Source organism: Oxyura jamaicensis, chromosome 1 (genome assembly GCF_011077185.1).
Source record: "Oxyura jamaicensis isolate SHBP4307 breed ruddy duck chromosome 1, BPBGC_Ojam_1.0, whole genome shotgun sequence".
Taxonomy (NCBI): Eukaryota; Metazoa; Chordata; class Aves; order Anseriformes; family Anatidae; genus Oxyura; species Oxyura jamaicensis.
This window is the reverse complement of record NC_048893.1, coordinates 197022856-197049641: the sequence shown is the minus strand read 5'-3', so window position 1 is coordinate 197049641 and position 26786 is coordinate 197022856. Positions and strand designations below refer to the sequence as shown.

At 44.2% G+C, this 26786-nt stretch overlaps 1 protein-coding gene across 2 annotated transcripts in view; it reads right to left on the bottom strand.

Moving 5' to 3' along the window:
* Positions 1-26786, bottom strand: part of ME3 (malic enzyme 3) — a 121532-nt gene that overhangs the window by 34386 nt on the left and 60360 nt on the right. For both annotated transcript variants that reach the window (XM_035329398.1, XM_035329389.1), the window contains exons 3-5: positions 22491-22624; positions 21474-21623; positions 2670-2745 (exon numbers count right to left, since the gene is read on the bottom strand). In XM_035329398.1, the coding sequence (XP_035185289.1) occupies positions 2670-2745; positions 21474-21623; positions 22491-22624 (360 nt within the window). The remainder of the gene's footprint in view (positions 1-2669; positions 2746-21473; positions 21624-22490; positions 22625-26786) is intronic.

Sequence of the window (26786 nt, the reverse complement as noted above, 5' to 3'; positions counted from 1 at the left end):
GGAAGGAAGGAAGGAAGGAAGGAAGGAAGGAAGGAAGGAAGGAGGGAGGGAGGGAGGGAGGAAGGGAGGGAGGGAGGGAGGGAGGGGGGAAGGTGGGGAAAGAGGGAGGGAGGGAGGGAGAGAGGGAGGGAGGGAGGGAGGGAGGTCAATCCAATAGCTTGTAAGGCAGCGCACTTGTCTTGGAATAGGACGTTTCTAGATTATCCTCAGTTTGAGGTGGTTTAAACCCGTTTCCCAGGATAACATCCCACCACAATGCTATCCTGTACGATTCCCTGCATTCCTCCTGCTCTAGTTGGGCCATGGTGCAGAAAAGAGTACAAGATTAATGAACCAGAGGGAAAACCAACAAGGGGAGGCACTGATAAGGTCTGCCCACATTTTATCCAATGTTTCTTCATGGACAGATTCATTAGCAACCCTGGAAGACACACATACAAAAAAAAACACCTTTCCACATTAATATGCTCAGAAATGGCTTCTTGTTCATTCCACTTCTGTCCCTTTGATTCTTTCAGAGCAGCCCAGCTTCAATAGCAGGGGTGGAGGTGGGGCACATCAGAGCTTGGCCAAGGCTTTGCTAAGCTCAGCAGAGACTATTCCAGCACTTCCAGGCTGATATATAACTTAGATTTCCCATTGCCACAGCAAATGCTATTACCATGAAGCTCTAAGGAACCACGAAGGAAAACGTGGGGCAGCATCTCCAGATGTTTCTTCACTGTCTTTAATGGCACTTGCTGCTAGTGTTCCACGTGGTCTGAGCCTGTTCAAAAATCGTGTCCCTCCAGGGTCTTAGGTGCAGTGCAGGTACCTCTCTACTTATCTGAAAATCTTGAGTGTTTAAATGCCTACCAGTTCAGGCATGGAGTATTCTCTGTACAAACACATAGGGAACCTTGCGGTCCAAAACACAGATAGTGATGTAATTAGCTACCTTTGTAGTCTGGCATATTCAGAAAGTAGATAGTCTGAATCTCCTTCATGGACTACTGCCCGTCCTATAGTCTGGTTTGGGTGCCAGGGCGCGATGTTTCAACAACAGTCTAATCTTTCTGTGCCAGTTTCCCCATCTGCAAAAACATACCTATTGGCCATAATGAGTTGTGCTCTCAACCCTGATCAGAAACAAATGGAAATACTGAGATTTTTGGACAGAGCCAGGACAAAACATCTAGTTTGCATTTGTTCTCTATGGTTCCAAAGACAACTAACAGGATTATTTTTTCTGGAAACATGTTCAATTTTTTTTTTTCTTCTTAGAAATAGAATATGCTTGCAAGATTTTCACTGCTTCTAAACTTTCTTCCTGGAAGAAACAGCTTACTGATAGGGGACTGAGCCTCTGTCAATAGCCAGGGAAATTCCCAAGCACATGTACTTTCAAACTGATGAAAGGAGGCGATAGGCATGACCTGTCTTAAGTGTTGACTTTACTTTATGCCAGGGACTTGCCCAGCCCTGAGCCCTAGAGAAAAAACACTTCACAAGATCATTTGTTAGGTCGGGTGTCAGTAATTTCTTCAGCTGCTGGATATCAAACATTATTTGCAAAGTTGGCAGTATTCTGGATGCTGCATGACTCATTGGGTTTGGGAAGAATCCTACAAGCAAGTCAGTTACAGAGATATCTTAAAGAGCTTTGTATATCTAACAAGTTGTGAGTTAGCCACAGCATTCTTCAACACTTGTATCTTAAATCTTCACTAAGGCCTTGATTCTGTATGAATTTATTATCATGCACGCTGTTTTTTTGACCAAGGTCCTGCTACCTTTAATAAAGATGTCCTTGACTACATGCACACATGACAGATTCTCCTTGGTCCAACCTCTAGCCTGGAAACTTTTTGAGGCAGGGAAGACTTCTTATCTTGTCTTTTCAAATAGGCAATTCTGTAATAATTTGTACTGGGTCTGGCTGGGATGTTAACTTTCCCTGCAGCAGCCCATACAGTGCTGCGCTCTGCACTTGGAGCTAGAACAGCAGTGGGATCACACCGGTGTTGTGTCTGCTGCTGAGAAGTGCTGGCACAGCATCAGGACTTTCTCTGACCCTCCTAGGGGGTGGGCAAAAAAGTGAGAAAGGAACATCAGCAGGGCAGCTGACCTAAACCAACCCAAGGGATATTCCATACCATAAGATGTCACACTCAGCAATAAAAGGTAGAAAAAGGAAGAAGAGGGGAGGGGTGGGCTCTCGTTGCGAAAACGTCTGTCCTCCTCCCAAACACCGGCTACGTGCGTTGAGGCCCTGCTTCAAGGACATGGTCAAGCATCGCTCATTTGTGGGAAGTAGAGAGTAATTTCTTTCCTCTGCACTTCCACACAGCCTTTACTTGTTTTGTTTTGTTATTCCCTTTCCCCCTCCCGCTTCCCCTTTCCCTTTTTTCCCTTTAGTTGAATTTTTTAATTAATAATAATATTTTCTTAATGTTTTTTTTTTTTTTTTTTTTTTCTCTTTAATTAAATCATCCTTATCTCAACCCGTGAGTTGTTCTTTCCTTTACTTCTTCCCCTCCTCATCTGAGGAGGGGGAGTGAGAGAGCAGTTGTGGTGTTCAGCTGCCTAGCAAGGTAAAACCACGACATAATTCCAATGTTTTCCATTCAATATCCATTTTGCACCCAACTCCTTTGAATTTCCCAGCCCATAGAAGACATGCCACATACCTTAATATTTTCTTCAGGCCAAGAGTTTAGCATTGTTGCAATATGGCCTTTGTCATGGATGGTGATAAACAACCCCCTACGGAAGAAAAAAAAGAAGAAAAGAAAAAAAGAAAAACACTTGTAATAAAATTAGAAACTCCAAGAAAAAATAAAACTGGTGAAACTCAAAAATTCAAGGAAATGAGCTACAGAGCACAAAAATAGCCTATTCACTTGCATGGAAAGGAGACAAGTTTGCCAATACAAAGTTTAATTCTCATTTCAGAACCACAAGGCTCAAAACCCTTAATGGCAACTTTACTCAACAGCCACTGGTGTTGCACATTTCACCCTTGTGAAATGTCATTCTTTGGGGGAGCAAACTCTGCCTTAGTTCAGAAGAGCTTTCTTGTTAAAATCGTTCTGATAACTACAAGGGAGCCTGATGATTTTACCTCAAGCCTTCTTATACATTCATTCATGAGGAGCTTATTGTTGGCAGTTCAGTTGAAGTGTCATCCTTCTCACCCAGCTACCAACATCAGCAATTGCAGAGCTAGACATTTTGGGTCCCCCCTCTAGCTAGTCAGCTGAGCCCCAAATATTTATAAGCCCTTCTAGAGTTTGACCACCTGGCCTATATGAGAGATGGATCCAGGATGGAGCTGAATCACATTCCAGAAATACAGAAATTGCTCCAGAATACAGTCTGTTCTGTATCAGGAGTCCAAATGACATCTTTTGGTATTAACTATACTGTAAGGAACTAAAGTTAAATCCAGCCTGAGCCAGTCTAAAGCACAAACCCTCTGGGTCTGGGTTCTCACCAAGCCTTTGCCACGCTATGCCAGGTGATCTCAGAGAAGTCTGTTTTGCTCCTAGCAACTGCATCCCTTTTTGATCTTTGTCTCAAGGGACTGTAAACATGTCAAGGAAAGCTTGGCTTGCTCTGTTCATCTAGCCTGAGCTTGATAAGTAGCTGTGGCCTTTGGGGCTACGTCTGCAGATACCTTTAAAAGGGCTCATATTTAAGAAGTGGAGACGGTGGCTGTCTGTAACACAGGCTTGGTACTTATATATGACGTCACTCAGTAACACAATCTATACCTCCACTGTCACTGCAAAATCAGTGGTCACTGAACCCATGTAATGTGAACATTCTGACCACATCAAACTTACCCTGGCAACGCCATATTGTTCCTGAATATCTCACCCCAATTTTTGATACCTGCATTCACCTAATGAAAAACACCCAAAATTATGAGAAATGAAACAGAAAAATAGATCTTTGGATGAAGCCTCAGTATGAAGTATCAGCACTGGCAATAGCGTACTTGATTGCACTAAGACTCAACATTTCCCAACACAAAGGTCATCATTGTTCAAATGAAAATGCCTTCTTTTTAATAAAATTAGGAACTAGAAGACAGCATTTTTGGAACATGCTTTAGACTTGTGGCTTACTTTTCTCCTCTTTGCTGTTATTACCAAAAATAGTACCCTTACCAGGGATTCTTCCAATACCCAAGATAGTATTATTCACATTGACTGATCTCTGCTCAGATACTTTGAGATTTTTTGATGCTCCTTTTTAGCAGTGCTAATCCCAAAGCACCTGCCTCCTCCATATGTGTCTCAGGGTAAATTGCTTATGTTGTTCATCAGTACAAATCAGGGGCTCTAACTTGATGACTTCTCTTGGCAGGCCGAGGCACACATTTTCCTTGCCTTGTTATCTGCTCACAAAAGCAGGAGTTGTGCTGGTGATTAGTGTTGCGTTGGAAAGCAGCTGGAACAATGGAGAAATGTGTTTTTGCTGCTTACACGTCCCTATTATTGTTCAGCCCCTGTAAGTTCAGATCAGGTCACAGTTTGGGGTTCTGAAGTGAAATGTGGGATAGTAAAAGTCTTATTTTTAGAGAAGACAACTGAAAACAACTTCCATTGTAAGTCCCTATGAGTGATGAATAAACAAATATCATCGGGTTACTCTCTCTGGCATGGACTTCTCTCATACGACTCTTCCAGGAGGGCAGATATCTTCCCACGGTCAGTTGTGGGAATCCTAATGAAAAAGCCTTTTTCTTTGAAAAGAAGAAAAATAAAAGTGCTGACTTCAACACTGATCAAGTCACAATCACAGGGAAAGATCAGAAATGCAAAAAAAGGAAAGTAATGGTTCATTTACTCAGCATAAAATAGTTAAATCTGTGCCCAGTAACCAATGAGCTAATCACATACACATGGCCTATCTCAAAGGCATTATTCACAGATGTTAATCTTCATAAACAAGGGGTGCTGTATTGCTGCCATCCACGTTTAGAGGAGTTATTATCCAAGACTTGAAAGCACAAATTAGTAACATCATTGCAGATACTTCAAGTTATGACATGCTTGTAAAAAGAATGGTATGGTTTCAATAAGCATTTTCCATACATAATAAAGGCATCTCTTACTTAGTTGCCTAGCTGTCTGCCTCACACATTCAGATTGCCACGAGTCCACCAGCTATTCAACCTCTGGAAGACACTCACTATGCACAGTAGAAGTTGAAACCCAACTGTTTGCCCACCACCAGTCTTGCTGCTAGGTGAACAGCAAGCTGTTTCACACAAAGTAGAGAGGGCAGATGCCCACTGCCTCAGAAGAGCTCCTGTTTCCTCTGGAGGACAGTGGGATGGTTTCCAGTCCTGCTGGACCTGGGAGAAGAGAGTCTGGGTCTTCTAAAACCTGAAAGACTACTCTGTGATGCTCAGGAGAAGGGTCCTGCCTGCTATCACCATGGCATGTTTTGCCTGAGGAAGGACTGGCCTGGCTTTGATAGCCGAGTTGGTGGCTGAGAACCAAGCACCCCTCTCAGAATTTGCATTCCCTTTCTTAATATCATGTTTATTTGATGTTAAGCAGGACCCTCCATCGAGTATACTGGCTTTCATGGACCCTTTTCTGGAAACAAAATGGCTATGACATATTTTGACTCTGCATTCAGGCAGTGACATGGACCAGGTTCTTAGTCCTAGCTGCTTTTCTCTGCAGTCACATGCATGGAGCAGTTCAGAAGAAAAACTGCTCCTTGTTTTACTCCGGGCAAAATTGGATGGCTTAATTTAGACTAACAATTAACACACTAATGGCACTACCAGCTCCCATCCAGCAGGGGAACGTGACGTCTCTCACTGACACAACCACATGGAGAACTGGGCACAGCCTCATATATTCCTTCATCACTGAACCAGAGAGCCAACGGCCCGGTTTGAATAAAACACAAAAGTTTCCAGTGCCTCTAGGCACCCAGCTGGAGCACATTCCTGAAGCTGCTCCAGGCTCTCTGGCCTCCACTTGGTGTTCAGGCATTCAGAAGGTGACTCTGGTAGTGGTGAGCTGGAAGATGCAGGCACTACAAAACAGTAACTCTGACAGCCAGCTCAGCAAGCTCACCATGTTTTTAAGAAGACGGCAGAGGCATTTGTCAGATTTTAGTCAAAAAGTGACTTCTTGGGTTCAGGGGTCATAGGTAAGCCCTCATTCTGAGTGAGTCCCAAAAGAGTTGTGCTTACCCACCTGACAGCAATGGTTACCCACAGAAGTGAGCTGGCCAACTTATCCACTGCAGTAAGATGTCTGAAATTGGCTGAGGGTTAATCTTTCCTAAAATCCCTCCTGCAAGCCAGGGAGAATGAATAAACAAGCTGTGCAAGCTGAACTCAGCAAAAGGTTTGCTGATGACTGAATAGGGAAGAGTTGCAGCCAGGTTTTTCTCATGGGTACATAGTTTATAGGAGAGGTAACAGGAGCAAAAGCTTATTTGTGCCTCGAAGGACAGCAGGTAGAGCTCTGAATACTGAGAGACAGGCTGGTCCATGTGGACCACTAGTAAATAAGAAACATTCAAGTGGAAAGAAAATCAATGAAGTTGATTTTCTTTTACTGAGGAAAAGATGCAGGCTAAGCATTCTGAAGAAAGAATGCAAACTAAACAAATTCTGCCTTTACCACCATATCTTCTCCATCTCTCTTGGGAATCATGTTTGATAAAATGCTTCAGATAAATGAAAAGTCAGCGAGGTTGTTTTACTTGAATTGATTTGAGATTCGGGGAAAAATGATTCAATTAAAATAAAATGTTAAAAAGGTATGTGGTTTCAATCAAATCACATAACATGGGCACTGTGTGAGGTGCACAAACATCCTGGTTTCCAGACCTGAAAAGTCACCCATGCCAAGGAACCTGCCATTTTACATAGATTTAGCCATTCTCCCATAAAGAAAAATCTTTGTGTAAAGCTAGCTGGAAGCCAGACACACATGTAAAGGGCAAAAAATACAAGAAATAGAGCATAGTAAAAATCAACTGTCCCAGCAATGCCAAGCCAGAAATGACAAACTGTACCGCTATTTCTGGCTAAAGAGTAGCCTCTGTGGAGCGGTTACCTTTGTGGTGGTAATTCAGAGTGCTTTGCTCTGCATTCATTAGGGTTTTAGAGCTCCAGACTCCTTTTTTTTTTTTTTTTTTTTTTTTTTTTTCCATTAACATCATAACTGGTTTCACTACAGCCTTCCTTAGTTCTGGTGGAAGTCAGACTAGATTTCATTGTGCCACTGAGCACATCTGTAAGGTTCCAGAAAACCTCAAGGAGTGTTACAACTTCTTAATTTGTCGCTGAAACAGTTCTGTATGGATTTCAGTAAGTCAAGTCAAGCTGCAAGAACTGGACTTCTGGATCCTCTAGACTGCTGACCATCATTGCAGAATTTGTCAGAGGGGTTGGATATGTTCACCCATACCACACAACACTTTTTCTCATGCCTAAACCAGAGAGATTTTTTTTTCTTTTCTGGTTTTGTTCTGGCTGCATGGAAGTACTCCAAGAATTGTAAGACTACACAACTTACCATGCACACAAGTGGATGAATCCTACTGTAAGGGTTAAATCTTGGCAATCTTGGTGGCATTATGAAAGATTCGTGATGGAGACAAGCAGATCTGTATGGCTCATTTTAGAAAGAGTTCAGGGCCAAGGGAAACAGGACAGATTGGATTCAGGGATGCAATACCAGATACCGGTGGTAGCTTTTTAGAATAACATTCATTTCTTTTAGACATTTTGGAAGGAGCAACTTTTAACATGCAAATTTTAACAGGTATTAGGAAACAAAAATATATTCTGTAATGCTTTCATTCAATGAGAGGTTACTTCTTCAAAAAGGCAAAGTAGTATTCCCCTTTCTCATCTTCACGGTTAGCAATGCTGCACTGTGAGCTATTTCTCCTTAGAAGAAACAGCGTGTGGTGGAGCCAGGAGTGTTATCTCTAAAGCACTATTGTTTATTAACAGAGAATGTGCAAAGCTTCATTTCCCAAAACACAGAGGGGAGTGAAAAAGCTTATGCAACATACTTCCTCACAGCTCCAAATCTCTCCTCAGTTTCTACCCAAAAGTCTCTCTCTCCTTTTTCCTCAGCAACTGCTAGTGCTTCTGTGGTTGTGCTTGCAGCCCTCCTGGTTGTGCTTGCAGCCTTCCTGGTGTTGCCTCTTCCCACATTTCTAGCCTACTGCTGCCTCTGACATTTAATCAAACTGCAATCCATGCCTTTGCTTTTCTAGGCTCCATGTAAAACCTCTTCGGCCACTGCTGTGCTTATGTTACAGCATTGTTCTGTGCTGTGGTTTTGGGTAGCACTGATGACTTCAGATGCCTGTTTACAACCAGACAATTAACGGCCTCTCTACATTATCATAGGTGGTGACAGGCAGCAATTATATCGACCTACTTTACCATCCTGGTCAAAAGGCACAGAGGAGCAGAGCGCATGATGGCACTGGCTCACTGATTTGTTTACTGGCATGAAGCTAGCCTTTACTGGCATGAAGCTAGCCTTCTCCTGAGCTAGCCTCCACGTGAACTTCCCTTACTGGCTGAGATAGGACCGTATCTGTATGGCATCTATGTCCTTGTGCAGGAAAAGAGACACTTCTAGAGGGATCTAAAAACCTCAGAACTTGTAAAGAGTTGAAAAGCACGATGAAAACCACCCAACCAACACAGCTTCATCTTTCTTTCCCTCCCTCACTCATTTTTGCCCTCACTACTTTAGAAGGACTGTTCTAAGAAGAGGAAGATACTTTCTCAGTAAGGGAGGAATGCATTTGTGCACTACTATCCAATTTGTACAAATACTGCAATGGTCGGGCTCACTCGGGGTTTGGTATCTAGCAAGAAGAACACACAAAAAAAGTGTAAATTCCAAGTGCTTTATGCACAGCAATCCATCCATCAATCTTGTTTACTGGATCTCAAAAAAGAAACATCAAAGATGTTTTGTTTAATTGTCTACCAGCATTCATCGTATGCAACTACTTGTTCGTGAGAAGAGGAACTGATGAAGGGAAGAAAATGAAAATGGTAGCCAAGGTCCCTGATACACACTGCTTGTCATCCAAGACAAGAGAGGGACACTTGCAAGTAGTCTTGCTCCCTTTGTGTGCTGCCACACCAGCACATAATGAATTGCAAGGCGAAGTCATGAATATGACAACAAAAATGCAACTTTTGTTTATTTTTCTTTCCTCTTCTTATCTTCTTAGTCTGGGTGCTACGCTGGGAATTTGTTCCACAAGTAAGGAGTGGACAAAGACAACCAGGCAGGTCAGCATTAAGAAAATGAACATACAATAGTTAGATCAGACAGGCAGGAATCATAATTCAGTGCTTTCACCCGGACAGGAAAGGTTCATTCTCAGAACAAAAATGCTCAAGACAAAGGTTAAACGTCTCAAAACCTGAAGGTCATGAAGACCTGCCCACATTAAAGTCCCTGACTGTTTTGACTTAGTAGGGCCTGAACTTCCCTCAAAATGGGTAGGAAGTCCCCGGGAAACCATTAGTTAAAGAAGCAACAAACAAAAGAGATGAGTCACATCTCTGCCAGCATCCAGTGCCTGCATGAGGCTGCTGCTGAACAGCAATGGAGTAGTTGTGAGACACTGGTCAGAAACCTGCACTGAGATACCATATATTGTAAAGGGCTTTGGTTTGGAAGGGACCTTTAAAAATCACCCCAAAATCATCTTTGAAAGGCATGGCACAAGCTGGCCCTCTACAGTGATTACAGCCATTGCCTCACATAAAGGCACAACAGTCTTGGAAAGCTTTGAGCAAGACTGTCTCGGAATAACGTTGAGGTTCACCTGGCAAAATTATCTTCGTGTTCAGGAAAGAAAACAAGTTGGCTTGTCCTTGTGGCAGGATGCTGACTGCTCCTGCAAGCCATTCCGTGCTCTTTTGGGTTTGCTCGCACTATGCCTGAAGCCCAGATGACTGCAAGGTAATTTGGCTGCCCACTGTTGCAACAGGGACATACACACGGGAGGGATCAGCAGATAGCCTTCACTTTCGTTGCATGCTAACCACAGCAAATTGTCCCTGCCTTGCCAGAAGAATATGCTAGATGACACACTCTGTGGATTCAAGGCTAGTCTGTCCTAGAGATGCGGCAAAATGTGGTTACGGTACAACCCTACGTTGGGTTTTATTTATTGACACTTTCAGGACTCATACACAAAATTCACAGGTTGAGCAACATGAGTGTCTATAGACATTTCCACCAGCTGCGCCCCTGTTGTTGATTTTTTGGTTCCAGTCTCTGCCAGAACAGGATAAGAGCCTTCAGGAACAACAAAATAAACTTTGAAATTGCTTGGCTTTTTTAGGGAGCTCAAGATTATAAATGCCTGCGGGCTACAGGCCTTGGAGAGAAAGTATGTGCTAGCATGCACTGATTTGTCCAAATACAGTACAACTAATCATCACATTGGACAAAATCTCTGTGGTGATTCACCAGTTATTTTTACAGATTTGTTTACAGTAAAAGCCAAGAACTTTGTGCTGGTTTAGATAATTTTCTTTGTAAATTGTAGGGCAGTGAGCAGCGCGCTGAGGTGCTATGGAAAAATAATAGAAATAAAGTACAGTCACCTGCTGATGAAATCCATACAGAGATTGGTAAGGCAAAAACCTGTAATTTAAGTATGCTATGAGATTTAATTTAAAATAATCTGTGAGGTGAATGATTGCATTAGTTTTTTAAGTGTTTTTAAAGTTGTCATCATATATTTTAGGCAGGAAAACCTAATGGAAGATTCCTAAAAAGATTCCTAAAACCTAATGGAAGCTAATGGGAGATTCACTGTCCACCACCTCCTACACACACACAAGGAAATCTCTGTGATTCTGAGGGACGGCAAGCAGCTAGGCTGTAGGAAACTGCTGAAGAGCAGGAACAGAGTGATTTGCATGTGTACATAAGGGTGATGGCTCCCAAAGGCAGAGAGCAACGCACACAGCCTGCAGCGGAAGCTGCAGCCCTCCAAGTTCTTTGGCATAATCCAAACCCTGCCCCAGCAGGATGGTTCAGATCAGAGCCTAAAGCTGAGCTTTCATATCCATGTCCTAGTCTGTCACGCTAGTAACACCCAGCACTACTTTTAGCTGTTTTTCCAGGAAACGGAAGCTTATACAATCATTCTGTGTCCCCTCTTACCTGCTGGTTCATCTCAAACAAGTTCATCAGAAAGGCAAAGGTCTCAAAGATGTTTGTTCATACGCTGTTTTATAGAAATCACTGTTGAGTTTAAGGGAAAAGATAAAGGGGTTCACGTCCCCAACACTCTGGAGAGGGTAACACAGACCTGCCCCTGACAATTACTTTGAGAACTGGCCAAAAAGACAGCTTGCAGCCAGACACAACATGCGTCCCTTCACACCTCATTCTTACTGAGCCCTCACTAGCCCAGCCCTCGCAAAACCTCCGAGCCTGTCTGGGCTCTAGGAGTAAGCAGAAAGCAGAATAGCAGGAGAAAGCTGCCTGCAGGGAAAAACAAATGATAACAGAGGATGGGTATGGAGATCTCAGGGTCAAAAATGCAGAGACAAGGAAACAGAGGCGACCCGAAGCTGTGCTCACTGCTCCCTAGAAAACTGGTGATGAAAGGGAAGAAGCATGACCTGGCGGGGGTCTATGGTGGAGCACAGGTGAATATGGGAAGGGATGAAAGGGATGTGGAAGGGAACAGAAGGTATTGCAGATGGGAAGTGTAAGGGGACAGTGGACAGACACTGGGAGGAATTCTGGATTCATTATTTCTGCTAGTTAGGAAACAACCTGAAGAATAAATAGCCCTCTTTTCTTCTCCATGGGGACACTGACGGAGAAAGACCAACATATTAACTACTGGTATTGGTCATTACACAGCAATGTAAAAACATGGAGGGGTGGTATCAGGTCCCCAACAAATCTCTGCTATTCATAGTCTAGGACTAAGGGAGGAGGCGAACAAACCCACATTGCTTCTGGCTTGTCACAAGCTGCTTGTTCCTATTGGATTCTCAGGACAAAAGGGTTTAACCAGACAACTGTCATGGAATAATTCAACAGATAAATCCTGTTTGTGTTTCAACGCTTCAGAAAATGATTCTGTCCATGTCATTTTCAGCAGTGGTGTTTCAACAGTGGTGTCTACGAGGAGCTCTGAGAAGGTCTGTGTAAGGATTCAGGCCCTTGAGCCAAGGGCAGGGTGGGAGCCAAGCAGGTCTGCAGTGTCGGGGCTGATTCTCGCTGACCCTCAGCACCCAGAGCTCCCTTTTTGCTCATGAATCCAGGACATTTGTAACTACTCTGCCACCTACACATAGATTTTATAGATGCACATGGGTAAAGACCAGGCTTTGAGGTGAGACATAACACCACCCTAGGATCCTACCAACCATCAAGAGAAGGCACTTCTCAAATTCAGTATCCTTTGCTCTATTTAAGCTCATCATGCTCAAGCAGCTTGAAGCCCCCAGCTGAAGAACAACTTCAAGTACAGGAAAAGCTGGCTAACCCCATTTTGTTTTGCCTTTTGAAGGCTGAGTCCTAAAGCAGCCTGTGTGTTGGACCCTGGCAGTATCTCAGCAATTGGAAGATTACAGGATTACAAAGAGAAACGTGTTGAGATGGGCAATCAGTGCTATTGCTTGCGGATGTTGATCAAGGAGCCCTTATCTGTTGTAACTGCTAAGCACATAACGCATTCTATTTTACTTCATAGTAGAGGTTAAGGTGGGATCAAAACTCTCTGGGAAGCTAAATTAAATCCTACCATGATTATATTTCCTTCCTGTGCTGAGAAATTTCTTCCAAGACCCACACCTTTGCTTTTAAAGTACCCAGCAGGGATCCCCAAGATTGAACACAAAATCAGGACAAAGTTGACCCCCCCCAAAAAAAAGCATTATATTGACAATAGCAGAGCAATCAACTTTCAAATAAGTTAAATCTAACCTGGCATGTTATGTCTTAGTGAATCCACCTACTTTTTCATTTATTTTATTTCCCTTAAACTGTAGCAAGTACAGAGCCTATCAGCAGCTTTTACGGTAAGTCTTCCGCAGTCACATACTGAAGATGTGTGTGACTTGCTCATTGTCCAAATGTTTGAATTGTGTTATTTGCACACAGAGTTCTCCCTTTGGTGTAAGTGAAAAGGCACTTCTGAAAATACAGAAGAAAACGAGGTAAGAATTACCTTATCCAAACACAGAACCCTGCACTCGATGTAGACTGTAGACCTGTTGGGAAAGACTTTGGCAATTGCAAAACTCCTCTTTATGCTGCCTATTGACTTCTCTTCTCTTTCAGACACGGATGCCCTGCTACTAGAGGATGAGGGTGCTCTGGCACAGCTATTATAGGACAACATAACAGAGCATCTCGCAGTTGCCTTGCAGTGAAGCAAAAAATAAAAATTCAATTAAAATTTTATAAGAAAAATGCATCATTTAAAAATATAAATATATAAAAAAAAGATTGTTCCTTTTTAAAATTGTCCCCAAATCATGATGCATAGTCTATAGGAGGCTGTTACACAGACCAATGGATATTGCTATCAAAGGTTTTCATGATAGCTGCTGTTATTTCCCCTCCAATTTACATCCTGGTATTCATTATTCTAAATATTTCTTCTCCCTCCTCCCTGCCTGTGACATTTTTTGTTTAAGGTGGGGTTGTTCCTTGTGGCAGCAGCACAGATTTATGCCAGATTAAATGTGAACACATCCTCTTGAATTTCCTTCTCCAGGTCAACTGCTTCTTTTGTCCAGCTCCACCTCTTCCTTTGAGCTTCTCCTGGTAAACCAGGGAATTTCAACAAAACCCAAATCATCTCTGGCAGCAGGAGAATGCCTGACCCTCACAAGTTAATTTCAGACTTTGCTGCTAAGTATAGCAGGCCCAAGACTTTATCTCATGTCCATAGAAGTGTCTCTTCAGTGTTAGAGCTTTTTAATGTACATTTTTTTCGGCTCTGGTGAGGCCGCACCTCGAGTACTGCGTTCAGTTTTGGGCCCGTCGCTACAAGAAGGACATGGAGGTGCTTGAGAGAGTCCAGAGAAGGGCAACAAAGCTGGTGAGGGGCCTGGAGAACAAGTCTTACGAGGAGCGGCTGAGGGAGCTGGGACTGTTTAGCCTGGAGAAGAGGAGGCTCAGGGGTGACCTTATTGCACTCTACAGGTACCTGAAGGGAGGCTGTTGCGAGGTGGCGGTTGGTCTATTCTCCCACGTGCCTGGTGACAGGACGAGGGGGAATGGGCTAAAGTTGCGCCAGGGGAGGTTTAGGTTGGATATTAGGAAAAACTTCTTTACTGAACGGGTAGTTAGTCACTGGAATAGGCTGCCCAGGGAAGTGGTTGAGTCACCATCCCTGGAGGTCTTTAAAAGACGTTGAGATGGAGAGCTTAGGGAGATGGTTTAGTGGAGGACTTGTTAGCGTTAGGTCAGAGGTTGGACTCGGTGATCTTGGAGGTCTCTTCCAACCTAGACTATTCTGGGATTCTGGGATTTTTCTTAGGAAAAGTAAGGGAGAAACAGATAAGACTGGAGATACGGAAGGAAGAGCACTGACAAATTTTCTAATGAAGAAACAGATTTGAATCTTTCTTCACCCCCATCACAATGTGACAACCCTGGTAGAACCTCATAACCCCAACAATATCCATCCTATGCCTCCAGTTGTCACAGTACCTGAGATCACAGCTGATGCAAAAGCCTTTCTGTGCCTATGCCCAGGAGCTCCTTTACCTCCTCTCCCCATTTTGTGAACCACTTTACTGAAGGGGGAAGAGAGCTGGGGCAAGGACGTGGAGACAGCATGCTGGAACAACCTGCCTGGGAAGAGCAGGGTCAGCACACGGGGAGCAGTGGGAGCTCCTGAGCCACTCTGCCATCTCTCAGCAGGGCTTTCGAGACAGGCTGAGCGTTCTCAGCAGCCCTGGGCTCCCTCTGTGCTAGCTGTTTCCTCCTCACCTTCTCCAGCCACGCTCTTGTTGCTCCTTAAGCGGGTCCCAAGCTTAGGACTGTCTCAGCTTAACCCCTGACAGCCTCTCAGGGCTTCCTGACTGCACACCACGGTCCTTTCCACAGATTTTCCCTTTAACCTATTACAAAAACCATCTGCTCACAGTGGTGTTATTTAAACATGGATCATGAAGCACACCAAACTCCTCCTACACTGATTTCAGCTGCTTCTGGAAGAAGTCTGAACCTTGCTGGTGGCAACAAGAGACGTTATGACAGCCAGTGTTTTTGCAAGAATTACGGACCACCTAAAAGGATTTCAAAACACGAGTTTCAGGCCAACAACTCAAAATCCACCCTTCACACTCACTTTTGGTCTTCACTGTTTTATAGAAGAGGGATTGTAAACAATTCACTGGTTAGTGACAAACCTATGAGGGTTACACCTTTGTTCTAACATCCGTTTGGTTTGGGGTTAACATGTCTAGAAATGGCAGCTAACTTTATTTCCTGCTGCTTTGATTGAACAACACAATTGAAAAAAAGCCCTCAGCAGAGCCAGATCTGTTGACAAGACAATTCTGTAGATTGACTGATATTTCACTTGCTCGTTTTTCATCAGGGATAAAGATCATTATTCTGTCAGACTTAATTTTAGCACATCTGCATCCTGTTAGCTTTCATTCTCTGAGTTCGACTTCACCCCGACATGTTTTACACTGTTCTGCAGCAAGTTCTCGATGACATTTACGTCTCCAGAAAAGGGCAGTGAACCCAGGCAAGTTTTGTCTGTCCCCTAGCTTTCCTCTGGTGGTGATGCACCAACCTGTTCCAGTCCTGCTCTCAGGGGATGCCAAAAGGTTTTGCAGAGCGAATGACCGCTCTGTATTTTTGAATACCAATATGCTTATGAATTACCCACTGTCTCAACAGGCTGTGGGCTTATGTCACTCTAATAAACTGTTTCTTACTGTTACACAAGAGCTAAAACCCTGATTCCATGCCCTGAAATAAGATTGCTTCTCTGCTTTCTCCTTGTGAAACTGATCCTCCAGCTTAAAAAATACCTTTAAAACTGCATTGCACATGTACAGTCCTGAGCTGTGTAAGGAACTCCACAATATTCATTAAGGACATTTTACACTGAAAAAGAATGAAAAAGCAAAAGAGGAAAAAAGTCATAATACTATGCACTTATGCATTACTATGCTTAGTAATATGCACTTTTCTTTGTAGAGGACTTTGCTTCTTCAATCTAAACCAAAAGGGACTCCCAACCACAGTCTCAAGGCTTTCAGGGCTAGTGGAAGCATTTAATAGGATAACAGTGACTCTATTAATGGGATCAATGATAAGATTCCTCCTCCCTTTCCTTGTTTAGTGTCTCAGAAAGCTGCTAGACCTGCTCTCTTATATTTAATTCCCTCCCTCTAGAAAAATTCTGATGAAGAAAAAGAATCCCCAGGCTTTGAAAAGCAAACACTCCCAAGGCCCACATTCCTTAGTACCTAAGGTAACATCTCCCTTGCATCCAGCTACAGTAAGGCATCACCATGAGCGCAAAGCTGCCTCCCCCAAGCCTTCAGCAGCTTGTTTTCCCGCTACTGCACATCCCTTTCCTCTCGTCAGCACTACTCTTTGTGCAGCTGACAGTGAACTGGCTATCCAGATTACTGCTAGCCTGGCCCAAAAGAGGCTTGGATCCACTCCGATTTACTCCTGAACCAGATCATCGCACAGCTGCACGGACATCTGTGCAGGCACGAGGGCAGTGGAAGGGAGGAGTGAATAAACAGGGATGGATCAGGTGGGGCTGCTTCCTTCAGGGCCTGTGACCACAGCAGCCCTGTGCTGGGGACCCAGGCATTGCTGGCACGGCTGCCACGTTCACGACGCCGGGGAGGACCACAGAGCTCCCTCTCCAAGGAGGGACAGCATCTGGAGCTGTACACCTCCACAAAAACCTCCCCCAGGGCTGGGTCACCCTGAGCTCATAGACCTCATACACGTCTTGTCACCTCGGGACAATATTTCCAGAACTTCTGCAGACAAACATGGCAGCAGGTTTTCCTAAGAAAACTGCCACCCCAAGACCCCGTGACACCGACTGCAGAGGAGCATGATCTGAGCAGCCCCCAAGAAGTGAGCACATGTGCCTACCCTACATTTACACTCCTCTTGTACCTTTTATTGGCCATTGCTGCAGACAGGATCCACAGCTAGGAGGCTCTTTGGACACAGTCACTCTTTTCTTTTGCTTGCTTAATGGTCTGCTTTAGCACTGAGGAGAGATTTTGACAGTGTCTTGATCGTAAGTGTGACAGAGGTGCCATAGTTTGGTATTTCAACTTTACTCAACTTGGACTTTCACATCACACAATTTCTGTTTTTTTTTTTTTTTTTTTTTTTGTTTGTTTGTTTGTTTGTTTGTTTTTTGTTTTGTTTTGTTTTGTTTTTTAATTTTAAAAATACAGAATAAAATATTATAAAATAAAACTCTACTTTGGCTTGAAGATTTTAATGCTTATGGCATGACTTTGAATAAGTGAATATTGGTAGCTCAGCAGGGAGCCGTCTGGGAAACCAGATAGGAAAAAAGTGATTCAACAGAGGCACCTTCCAGCAAAAAATTCAGCATTCTTAGGGGGCAGTGCCAGAATGTTGTTCTTAATATTTTGATGGTTCCACATCTCTTCCAGCCATTCTGAAAACTTGAGTTTCCACCACACAGGAAAAAGTCTGAGGCCATTGAAGAAGAAAAGCCTACTTGGAGAATTTAAAGAGACTCCTGAAGAGAAAGGCAAACTCTTACATATGGGGAAGGCAGAGACAGGAACCTGCTGGGGCACCTGAAGGCAGAGCCTATGCCTGATCCATGCAGGGAGACTACAGGCATTACAGATAAGGATGTGAAGAATTGGATGTTTCCATGTGTTTTTTGTTTGTTTGTTTGTTTGTTTTTCCTAGTAGCTCTTTTCTACTGCTAAACAGAGCAAACCTGTGTTTCTGGACTGCTGGCTGCCTGGCTTTAGAACAGGGAAGGACAGCAGGTGCCCAATCCCACTGGGAGCAGGTAAGTCTGCTTATCTGCACATGATGCTGGAGCCCCTGGGAGGAGAACTCTGAACACCAGCTGTGTAGAAGTACAGCGGAAAAGCTTGTCCTTAAGAGATTTGTACACAGAGATCAGAAAGGTAAAAGAGGCACTGAGCCCTGTAATTATGACATAAGTAGATGGCAGACAAAATCTGCAGCCATACCAACACTGGTAAATGTATTCTGATGAGAAAAGCCCTGCTGGACCTCTTGGGGGTAATTTAAGATGCTCTTGTACGAGACTTGCTTTGTAAGCAAGTTACTTGTGCTTTAATCTTACCAGGTTCAGCCTTCAAATATAAAGCCAAGCACAAATGGGGCTAACAGAGATCTCAGCACAGGAAGAGGCTTACTGCATCCACAGGTCACTAATTTCTGCTGCTGAGGCTGCAGAAAGACGGCATAATATTCTAGAGACCTCCCTCCTCAGCATAAGCTGTGTTGTACACAAGTCAATCCATGCTGGAGCACCCTGGGCTATTTTAAAACTGAGACATCTTTCATCTCCCCTCCCCGCTCAAGAGCATTAAACGTGACAGTTTGGATGAAAAGGTGATTGCTTCGGCAAACATTCAAACTTCCCTGTTGCTCAAAGAGTTGAGCTGGGAGGTTTAGAGAGATTTTGATTCACGGGAGAGATGATCCAAAACCAACACGACAAAGTTCATAGCAGAACATACAGCGAGGAGAAATGATGAGCACAATTATACATTTGCACATATCTGGAGGGGTAATAACATCAAAGGAAGGATTCACAGGGAGAAGACAAGGAAGCAACCAGCCACTGTGTGTGACTCAGCGGAGTGATGAGGGCACGCTTGGATGTGTTAGCAAAAGCAAGAGGGTAACTGCGCTGCTCTCCTCAGCACTCCCTCGTGAAGTGGCGCTCCCTCTTCCGTGATGCAAATTTAGCCAAAAGGGAGACGCCAGAGTGGGACAACCTGCATGTAGCAGCAACAGCTACAGGCAAGAAAACAACCAGGCTGAACACGATCCCAGCTTTCTACTCTGAAAAGGCTATTGTGGAGAGGATTACATCTGCAGAGAACATTTAGGTTATATGTTAGTGGAAAAATACTTTCTGCTCATATGAGAGTTAAGTACTGGAATGGGTCATGTAGGACAGCTTTACTGAAGATTTAAAATAAAATGTAATCAGCTAATGAACAGGATTATGATAAGGCTTCCTGTGACAGCAGAACAAAACTGAGTGGCTTGGAAATTCTCTCTTCAGCTCTAAGCACCATGTTCTTCCTAAAACAATAGTGAAATATATCAGGGTGTAAGATTTATGTGGTCATCATTTTGTTTTAAAAAACTTCTGGTACAAAAAAATAGGTTAGAAGAATTACCTTGGCAGATTATCTGTGCAGCTTAGGACAAATAATATGCAAAGAGCTGAAAAATTAAACTTAATCTTAATTCCTGAGCTCTCCAAACCTGCAGGTCCCAATAATTTTAGCAGAACGTGTTGGCATCCTACCCTGAGCTAAGTGCCTTGCAGGCAAGCTCCCGATGTGCATTATATGGTCCAGGAGAGAAAGTATTGTAAGACAATAAGACACAGATCTACAAAATAAGCATGTATGAATGCTTCTCATTTTAATCTCATCACTTTGCATGCTAGCTCTTTTCTTTCTGGAACAATACCACTCGTTTGCTAAAACGACTTTGATTAAAACCAAATCTGAGGCTAGACTGCAATTCACTCTGCATCGTCAGAGAAACAAACTCCCTGCCACAGAAACTCAGTGTACCAAGGGCATGATGGCCTGCCCTTTTCTGCGGAAGCCCTGGGCTGCAATCCAGAGCAGCTCCAAGCCCAAGTTCAGCAGCAAAACTACCCAGCAAGGGGAACAGATGTTCTTACCACAGTGGTAAAATAATGTGGATTTAAAACATGAGAAAGAAGGGGGATTCTCGAACAGTCACAAATTCAGAAAGAGTCCAGCATACAGAAGGACACCTCTGCTTTCCCCAGGATAACAGCAGGAAACAAAAAGAAGTAAAACTCCCAAATCTTGTCTGAACTTCTTGCAAGGTAAAGGCACGCTGAAGGCAGAGATGTAATGGCTGTGCATGGGACTGTGGGTCAGGAATTGGCTGCTGTGAATCTTGGTAAGTTGAGAACCAGTGGTGTGCTGTTCCCTGCCTTACAGAACTCAGAACTCGACACATGGGGACAGAGCCTGGGCTCTGTTCTCTCTGCTACCTTTTTCCCCTGCCCAGAGGAAGCAAGTGTTCTCCCTCTGTAAAAAAGGCAACTCCTTCTTTGTTTTCTTCATACGCACTGAGGAAGGGGAGGAGGGGACATGTATAAGGCTTGACTAGATGACTCACTTCACCACAGCCCAGCAGATCCAGAATTTGGGTATCAGGGAGCAAGGCACAATTATCTGGGACAGATGTAGGCTAAAAAGCAGTACTGAGGACCAGCCCTGTGAGAGAAGCAGTTCAGCAATGAGGATGAAAACAGTAGAAATTGTGATGACAAGCAGGATGCAAATGTGTTTGCCAAGGCAATCTTATCTATAATACGCTATTCATTATCTGTCTACACAGCCCTCACACCTTTGACGTCTGCCTCATGGTCCCCAGTGTGACCTTCAGTCAGCAGAACTTGCCTCAGTTTCCCCATCCATCACACTCAGCTGAAACTGCAGTTAAAGCTCACGCATGTGAAACCTTTTAGCAAAAGCTAAAGTGTTTATCTGCCTTCTGGTACATTTCAAGGACAAAAAAAAATAAAAAGCTTGCAAAGAAAACTAAAGCTTACTGTTGAATTTTCAGGATAAACCTAAAATGTATTTCAGAATGGTAATGAGAGGTTTATGCAAACATTAATCATTAAAAGCAATTATGCAGAACAGGGCCTTCCAACACGGTACAGTGTTTAATGTTGCATGAATTTTCTCAGTAACCGTTTGGAGCAGAGAGGAAGGCACTGATGCAGAGCATCACTTCCTATGAAAATGATTTTTTTGTGAGGTGCTTTGTGGAGGTGCATACTAAAGTTCAGAATCAGCACAATGTATCCAAAATCCAACGACTCAAAAGCCAGCACTGCAGAAAGAACTCAGTGCTCCCTAGACAGCAGACAGGGAGTGGTGCAACCATAAGTTCAGAGAGACATTTGGAGCTAAGCTATACAGAATGTACAGTACTGTTTGAGAACAAAACCACTCTGTTCACTGTTTATAGGAAGAAGGCAGAGCTATTCTCAACTCCCCAGCTCATCATCAGATGTACACACATGAAGCGGCTTGATAGCCCATCTTTTGGTTAGGGATGAAGTTTTAGATGTTTCAGGCCACCCACAAAAAGATAGACAGTCAATACAAAAGAAACATTCACAGGAATCTAAAAAAAAGGGGCCAGCACAACCTTTTCACTCACCGTGGTCTCCTGAAAGCCAAGCCATACTGCTGGCAAGCCAGGCCAACTGTTGGGGTATAAACGATGGGCATGAATCTCTCAATGTCTGAGGTCAGCACTCGGTAAAAAAGCTTCTCGTTCCTGTCTTGTAATGTCATAAGAACAATATACCTTAAAAAAATAATAGATAAATAAACCGAAAGCCAAACAAAATAGATATATATCAGTATTTCTAGATGATGACAGTTTCATAAAGAGCAATAGTCTTCTCACTCTGTATGTACACAGTTCTGCAAAGCCCTCATATATCTAAGTACTAAGATACATCACAGAGACTCTAATTTGCATTAGACACAAATGCAATGGAAACAGAGCGGCACATAATCTTCATTATCAAAATCTGCTATGCAATCCGTAAGATTGTATATACACATACGCACATATTAATATGTACATTTCAAAGCACTGTCTTTCCTAAAATATTTCCACAAAACCGCTCTCTCCATTATCCTGCATCCTCAACTACTAAATCACTAAACACAGGATGGCTAAATTCCGTATTTGAAAGAAAAAGACAAAAATATCAATATACCACATGGTTCTTGTCTTGTATTTTTTCCCTACCAGTTGGCAGGTGCTTTTTGCTCTTCTGTTCAGGATTTAGTATTACTATGTTGAGAGCACACAGACAGGTGCATAAACTACACGAGACCACTCCAGTGCCCTGGGGCACGGGCTGCCTTTTTGTTGTGCTTTTGTACGTAAAGGACAGTGAACCCCGAGGTTAACATCAGAACTCTCCAGTACTATGGTAGCAGAATAGCAAATACTAGTGCTATTGTGGGACCACAACAGCATGTAACTGAGGTGACAGCAGACAGGCCAGAATAAACACGCCTGGTATTGACAGGTTGAAAAAAAAGTGACTCCAAAGGAAATCTGTGTCCTTTGAAATGGGATCCTCAAGTCTTCCTGAGGTCTTTAAAGAACTGTAAATTAAGGGGGAAGGAAGGAGGAAATAAGATGTTTTTGACATACTTGTCCAGATCGTTTGATTTGTTCTCGTAGTTTTTCATGACACGGAGAACCTGAACGTCTTGGCTCAAGAAGCAGGGAGGCAGGAGGCCATGAATTCCCAGCTGCAGCCTCTCTTGAAGTGTAAAAGCCATTCCCTGGGGAGAAAAGAAGGCACATTCAGTTGGCAAAATACACGCTACCACGTGCACCCCAGTGAAGAACGAGGCAAGGATCTGCAGAACGTGCCCTCATTCTGCAAAAATGCCTGCTCCCAGATGGCAGGCATCCTGCCGCCCGCACACGTGTGATGGCAGGCAGCATGGAAGCAGCGAGCTGGGCAGGCAGGGGGCTGGGGGCATGGTGTTTGCCAGCAGCTCCCATCTGCAGGGGCACCCCTGCTTCCAGCTGCCCCTGTGTCCCCAAGCACACTGCCTTAGGTTTGTTCCTGCTGAAGGAGCCACGTGCCATTCTTTATCACCCTCGTGCAGTTGCTCTCCATGTCAGAGCAGCTGAAAATAGACCTTACAGACATAGACCAGAAACACCTTGATTATAAAGCCAGAAACAACGTGTCCAAGAGGAAAGCAGGCACTGACACACAGTCACGGAGGTCCCAGGACAGTCCTGGGGTGCAGGGAGCATTGGGTTGTGCCCACCCAGACCCTGCAGGTACGTCCCCCAGAACACCACAGCTCCTGGGCTTTGCTGATTCACACTCTTCTGCCACTTGAATTTGGTTGCTCTCTGCACCTGTACAGTGTATATACCTACACGGTGTATGAAACTTACAGTGTACAACCTCAGGGTTTCTCCCACTTTGCATTCTTACTGTATTAATTAATTACCTCATGCCTACCAGATTCAGTGGCCTGAAAACTCGACTGCCACTGTTTATCCTTTATAAACCACATCTCAGGTTTAGATTCAGATACTAACTACTCTTGTCAAACTCATCAGCTTCACGTAGTTTGTTTCCACCAGGCGTATCATTCCTTATTATTCCTCCAGGCACACACTGCTCTGTTTCCCTCAGACGACAAACATTAATGGCCCACCGACAGCACAGAAGACAGGTCTGACATGCAGGATGCTTTCTCAGCGCCGACCTCTCTGCCCACAGCCCACCTTTTCAAGGAGCAAGCGAAGTGCCGTAAGGCAGCTCCTGCTGGCCCGTAACTGAAGCTCGAACGCTAGACTGCATGGGAAATCCCTGCTTGTGAAGGACTGTTTGGTCCTTCCCAGGCAGAAACCTGAGCGCCTCCTGTTCCCATGCGTGCGGGGGCTGATGTTCGGAGGAGCAGCACCATCCTGCGCCGGACACAGCTCCAGTGAACAGCACTGGTAAATGCGTTCTGCAGTCGGGGAAGAAGATTATGAAAGGTCTTAGACCTTAATTAATAGGATTTCTGCTATCCTGATACCAGATTAGACAGCAGGATAGAAGGAAACATTTTCAGAAGTGTCTGAAGAGCTTAAATCCTAACGAAAACTTCACCCATAACTAACCAACCGATTTGTATCTCGACGAAGAGCTGGCAGTAAAATATTCCAGATTGGTAATTACTGAACTACATCTACTCAAGCAAACAGAGAAATGCTTGAAAAAATCCTAATGAGCAGCTTTATGAGTACATAGCTGATAAACTGCTGTTTTCTTCCATGGTTTGAGTGCTAATGTATGACAAATAGCTGTTATTAATGCCGCCCAAGGAAAACCGAGGACGTCTCTGGATGAACTTGTTTTTGGCAGCCTTCCATCGCCTCCCGTTGCTTGTTCCTGTCCCTGTGCCACCCCAACACTTGTGCCAGCACAAGCATTTGTGGGGTCACATGGCTAACGAGGGAGAGGAAGTACCTGGATTAAAAATAGCCAGGTCACTTGAGCTCAGAGCCGCTCCCCTGGCTGACCCGCACCGCTGATGGCTCCGCGCACCCCCAGGGGACATCCAGCCGCGGGAAGGGGCCGCTGGAAGAGCCTCTCGCTTGTACGTGGCATGGCTGCTGCTGGAAACGTTCGGCCAGCCACCAGCGGAGATAAAGCAGTGTCAAGTAACCTGGAAAAGACCACACAGGGATGGAGGCCAGGACTAGAACTGATTCTCCTGCTTGCCAAATCCATGCCTTGTACGTAATGTGACACTTCTATTACTAAATAGTGTAGTAGCACAAATTAGGAAAAGTCTTCGTATATTTCAGAAAACCACATATATTCAGAGAACCACATACTTGCCAAACCTTTGTTGCAGACAGAAATCATTCCTCCTGCTGCCAGCAGACTTCTGGGAGGCAGGAGGCCAGGAGTTTGCTGTCAAACCCAGGAATGCCACCGTGATCTCTGTGGTCGTTGATGGATGTTGCACCAGGACGTGGCTGGTTCCGTTGAAGTGCCTGACATTTTTGACCCAAATTTCCTTCCTGGACCTGAGAAGCCTTCCCCCAAAAGCGTTTCCCAGCAGAACTGGTACATTCCCACAAGATAAAGCTGGAGTTTTTGTGAGTCATCATTTTTCAATGTAAAGAAAAACATTCGCATCAGAAAACTTGCAACCATCTGTATTCTCCAGAACAGAGACTGCTGAAATACCAGGCTAAGATCAACACGGCTCTAAGGCACTGTCTGGCTACGAACTGACACTCCTGTATCACAGCAGGGAACACCGAGCTACCGCGAATGTCAAAGTTTATCTGCAGTGAAAGGCAAAAAAAAGATACACCCACAATTTCGAGCCATTTACTTCCTGCAACCTTTGAACAGGGAGGATAGATAAGGGGAGACAAATATTTGGCACTAAATACCCCACTTGCTTGCCTAGAGTCACATCACAGCCTGGCCCTCGCTCGTCCCCTGCAACAGAAACGAAGCTCAGCAAACACACAAACACATGGTGGTCACTAAAAGAGAGAGGGATAGAAAAGGCAGAAAGACAGCGTATTTCTGCCCCCAACCACCACGAATCATCTTGAAGTATTTTTCTCAATAGGCAAAAAAAGCGTTTCAGTTATTTTCCACTGATTAAAATATTGAAGTTTTAGTATTTCCCCAAATGACACCGCACCTAATGCAATTCTTTTTCTTATTAAGCCCAGCACATTTCTGTGCAAAATACAGCTGTGATGGCTTACAGAAGCAGCAGTCTGCACGCCCACCAGTACCTTTTTTTTTTTATTATTATTATTTTACAATTGGTTGGGTCCTGCCTGAACAACATCTCCTACATCATCCTCACCATCAGTGTAGTCAGGAGCATCCAGCTCCTCTTTACCCAGGAGCAGCATGAAGTTGTCATCAATTTACAGGTGCTGTGAAGGTGAAGCACTTGTGTTTGGGCACTTGCACTCCAGTCCTGTTGTGGCTTTTTATCTTTTTTGGGGGAGCTCACCAGGATGCTGCTCCCTTTCCGGGTTTGGCTGCTGTGATCCACCACCTCCCTGATTTGCTGCTTTTCTGAAAAGTGAAAGGGCTGGAAAGTGTTCAGCAGCATGCTGGGTCACCTCTTGAAGTGGTATTGGGAATTAATATAATAACTGATATTAAATAGGTTCAAAAGGGAGCGAGGAGTTCTAGAAAGGTTTGTCTGTCAGTTGGACAGGGATGGATGTTCATGCACGCCACAGACAAGACTCTGCTGACTGCTTAAATTCTGGCAAGTTTTTATGTTTGCACAGTGCCAGGACTCTGGTCTTCAATGCCAAGCCATAAATTTCAAGACAAGGGAAACTCACAGAATCATAGAACAGAATCCTAGAACCATTAAGACTGGAAGAGACCTCCAAAATCATCTGGTCCAACCATCCCCCTACCACCAATGTCACCCACCAAACCATGTCCCCAAGCACCACGTCCAACTTTTCCTTAGACACCCCCAGGGACGGTGACTCCACCACCTCCCTGGGCAACCTGTCCCAGTGCCTGACCGCTGTTGCTGAGAAGAAATGTCTCCTCATTTCCAACCTAAACCTTCCCTGGCACAACTTGAGGCCATTCCCTCTGGTCCTATCACTGGTTATCTGAAAGAAGAGGCCGACCCCAGTTCCCCACACCTTCCTTTCATGCACTGAGCTTGAATGTTAGGCATTCTGGAGATCTACGTGCACGGATGTAAGTTTTCAGATTGTGATAGCAGGTTAAACTGTTCCGTTAAACACAACCACAGCTGAGCTGTTGATAGCCCCAGACACTAACGCCCAACATCTCCAGCTCACTGCACTTCCAAACGAGCTATACCAACCCGTATAAAGAGTTTCACACTGGAGCAGCTGCAATCACGTGTGATGAGAAGTTGCTGCCTCCACAATCACTTAAATCTCCAAAATGCT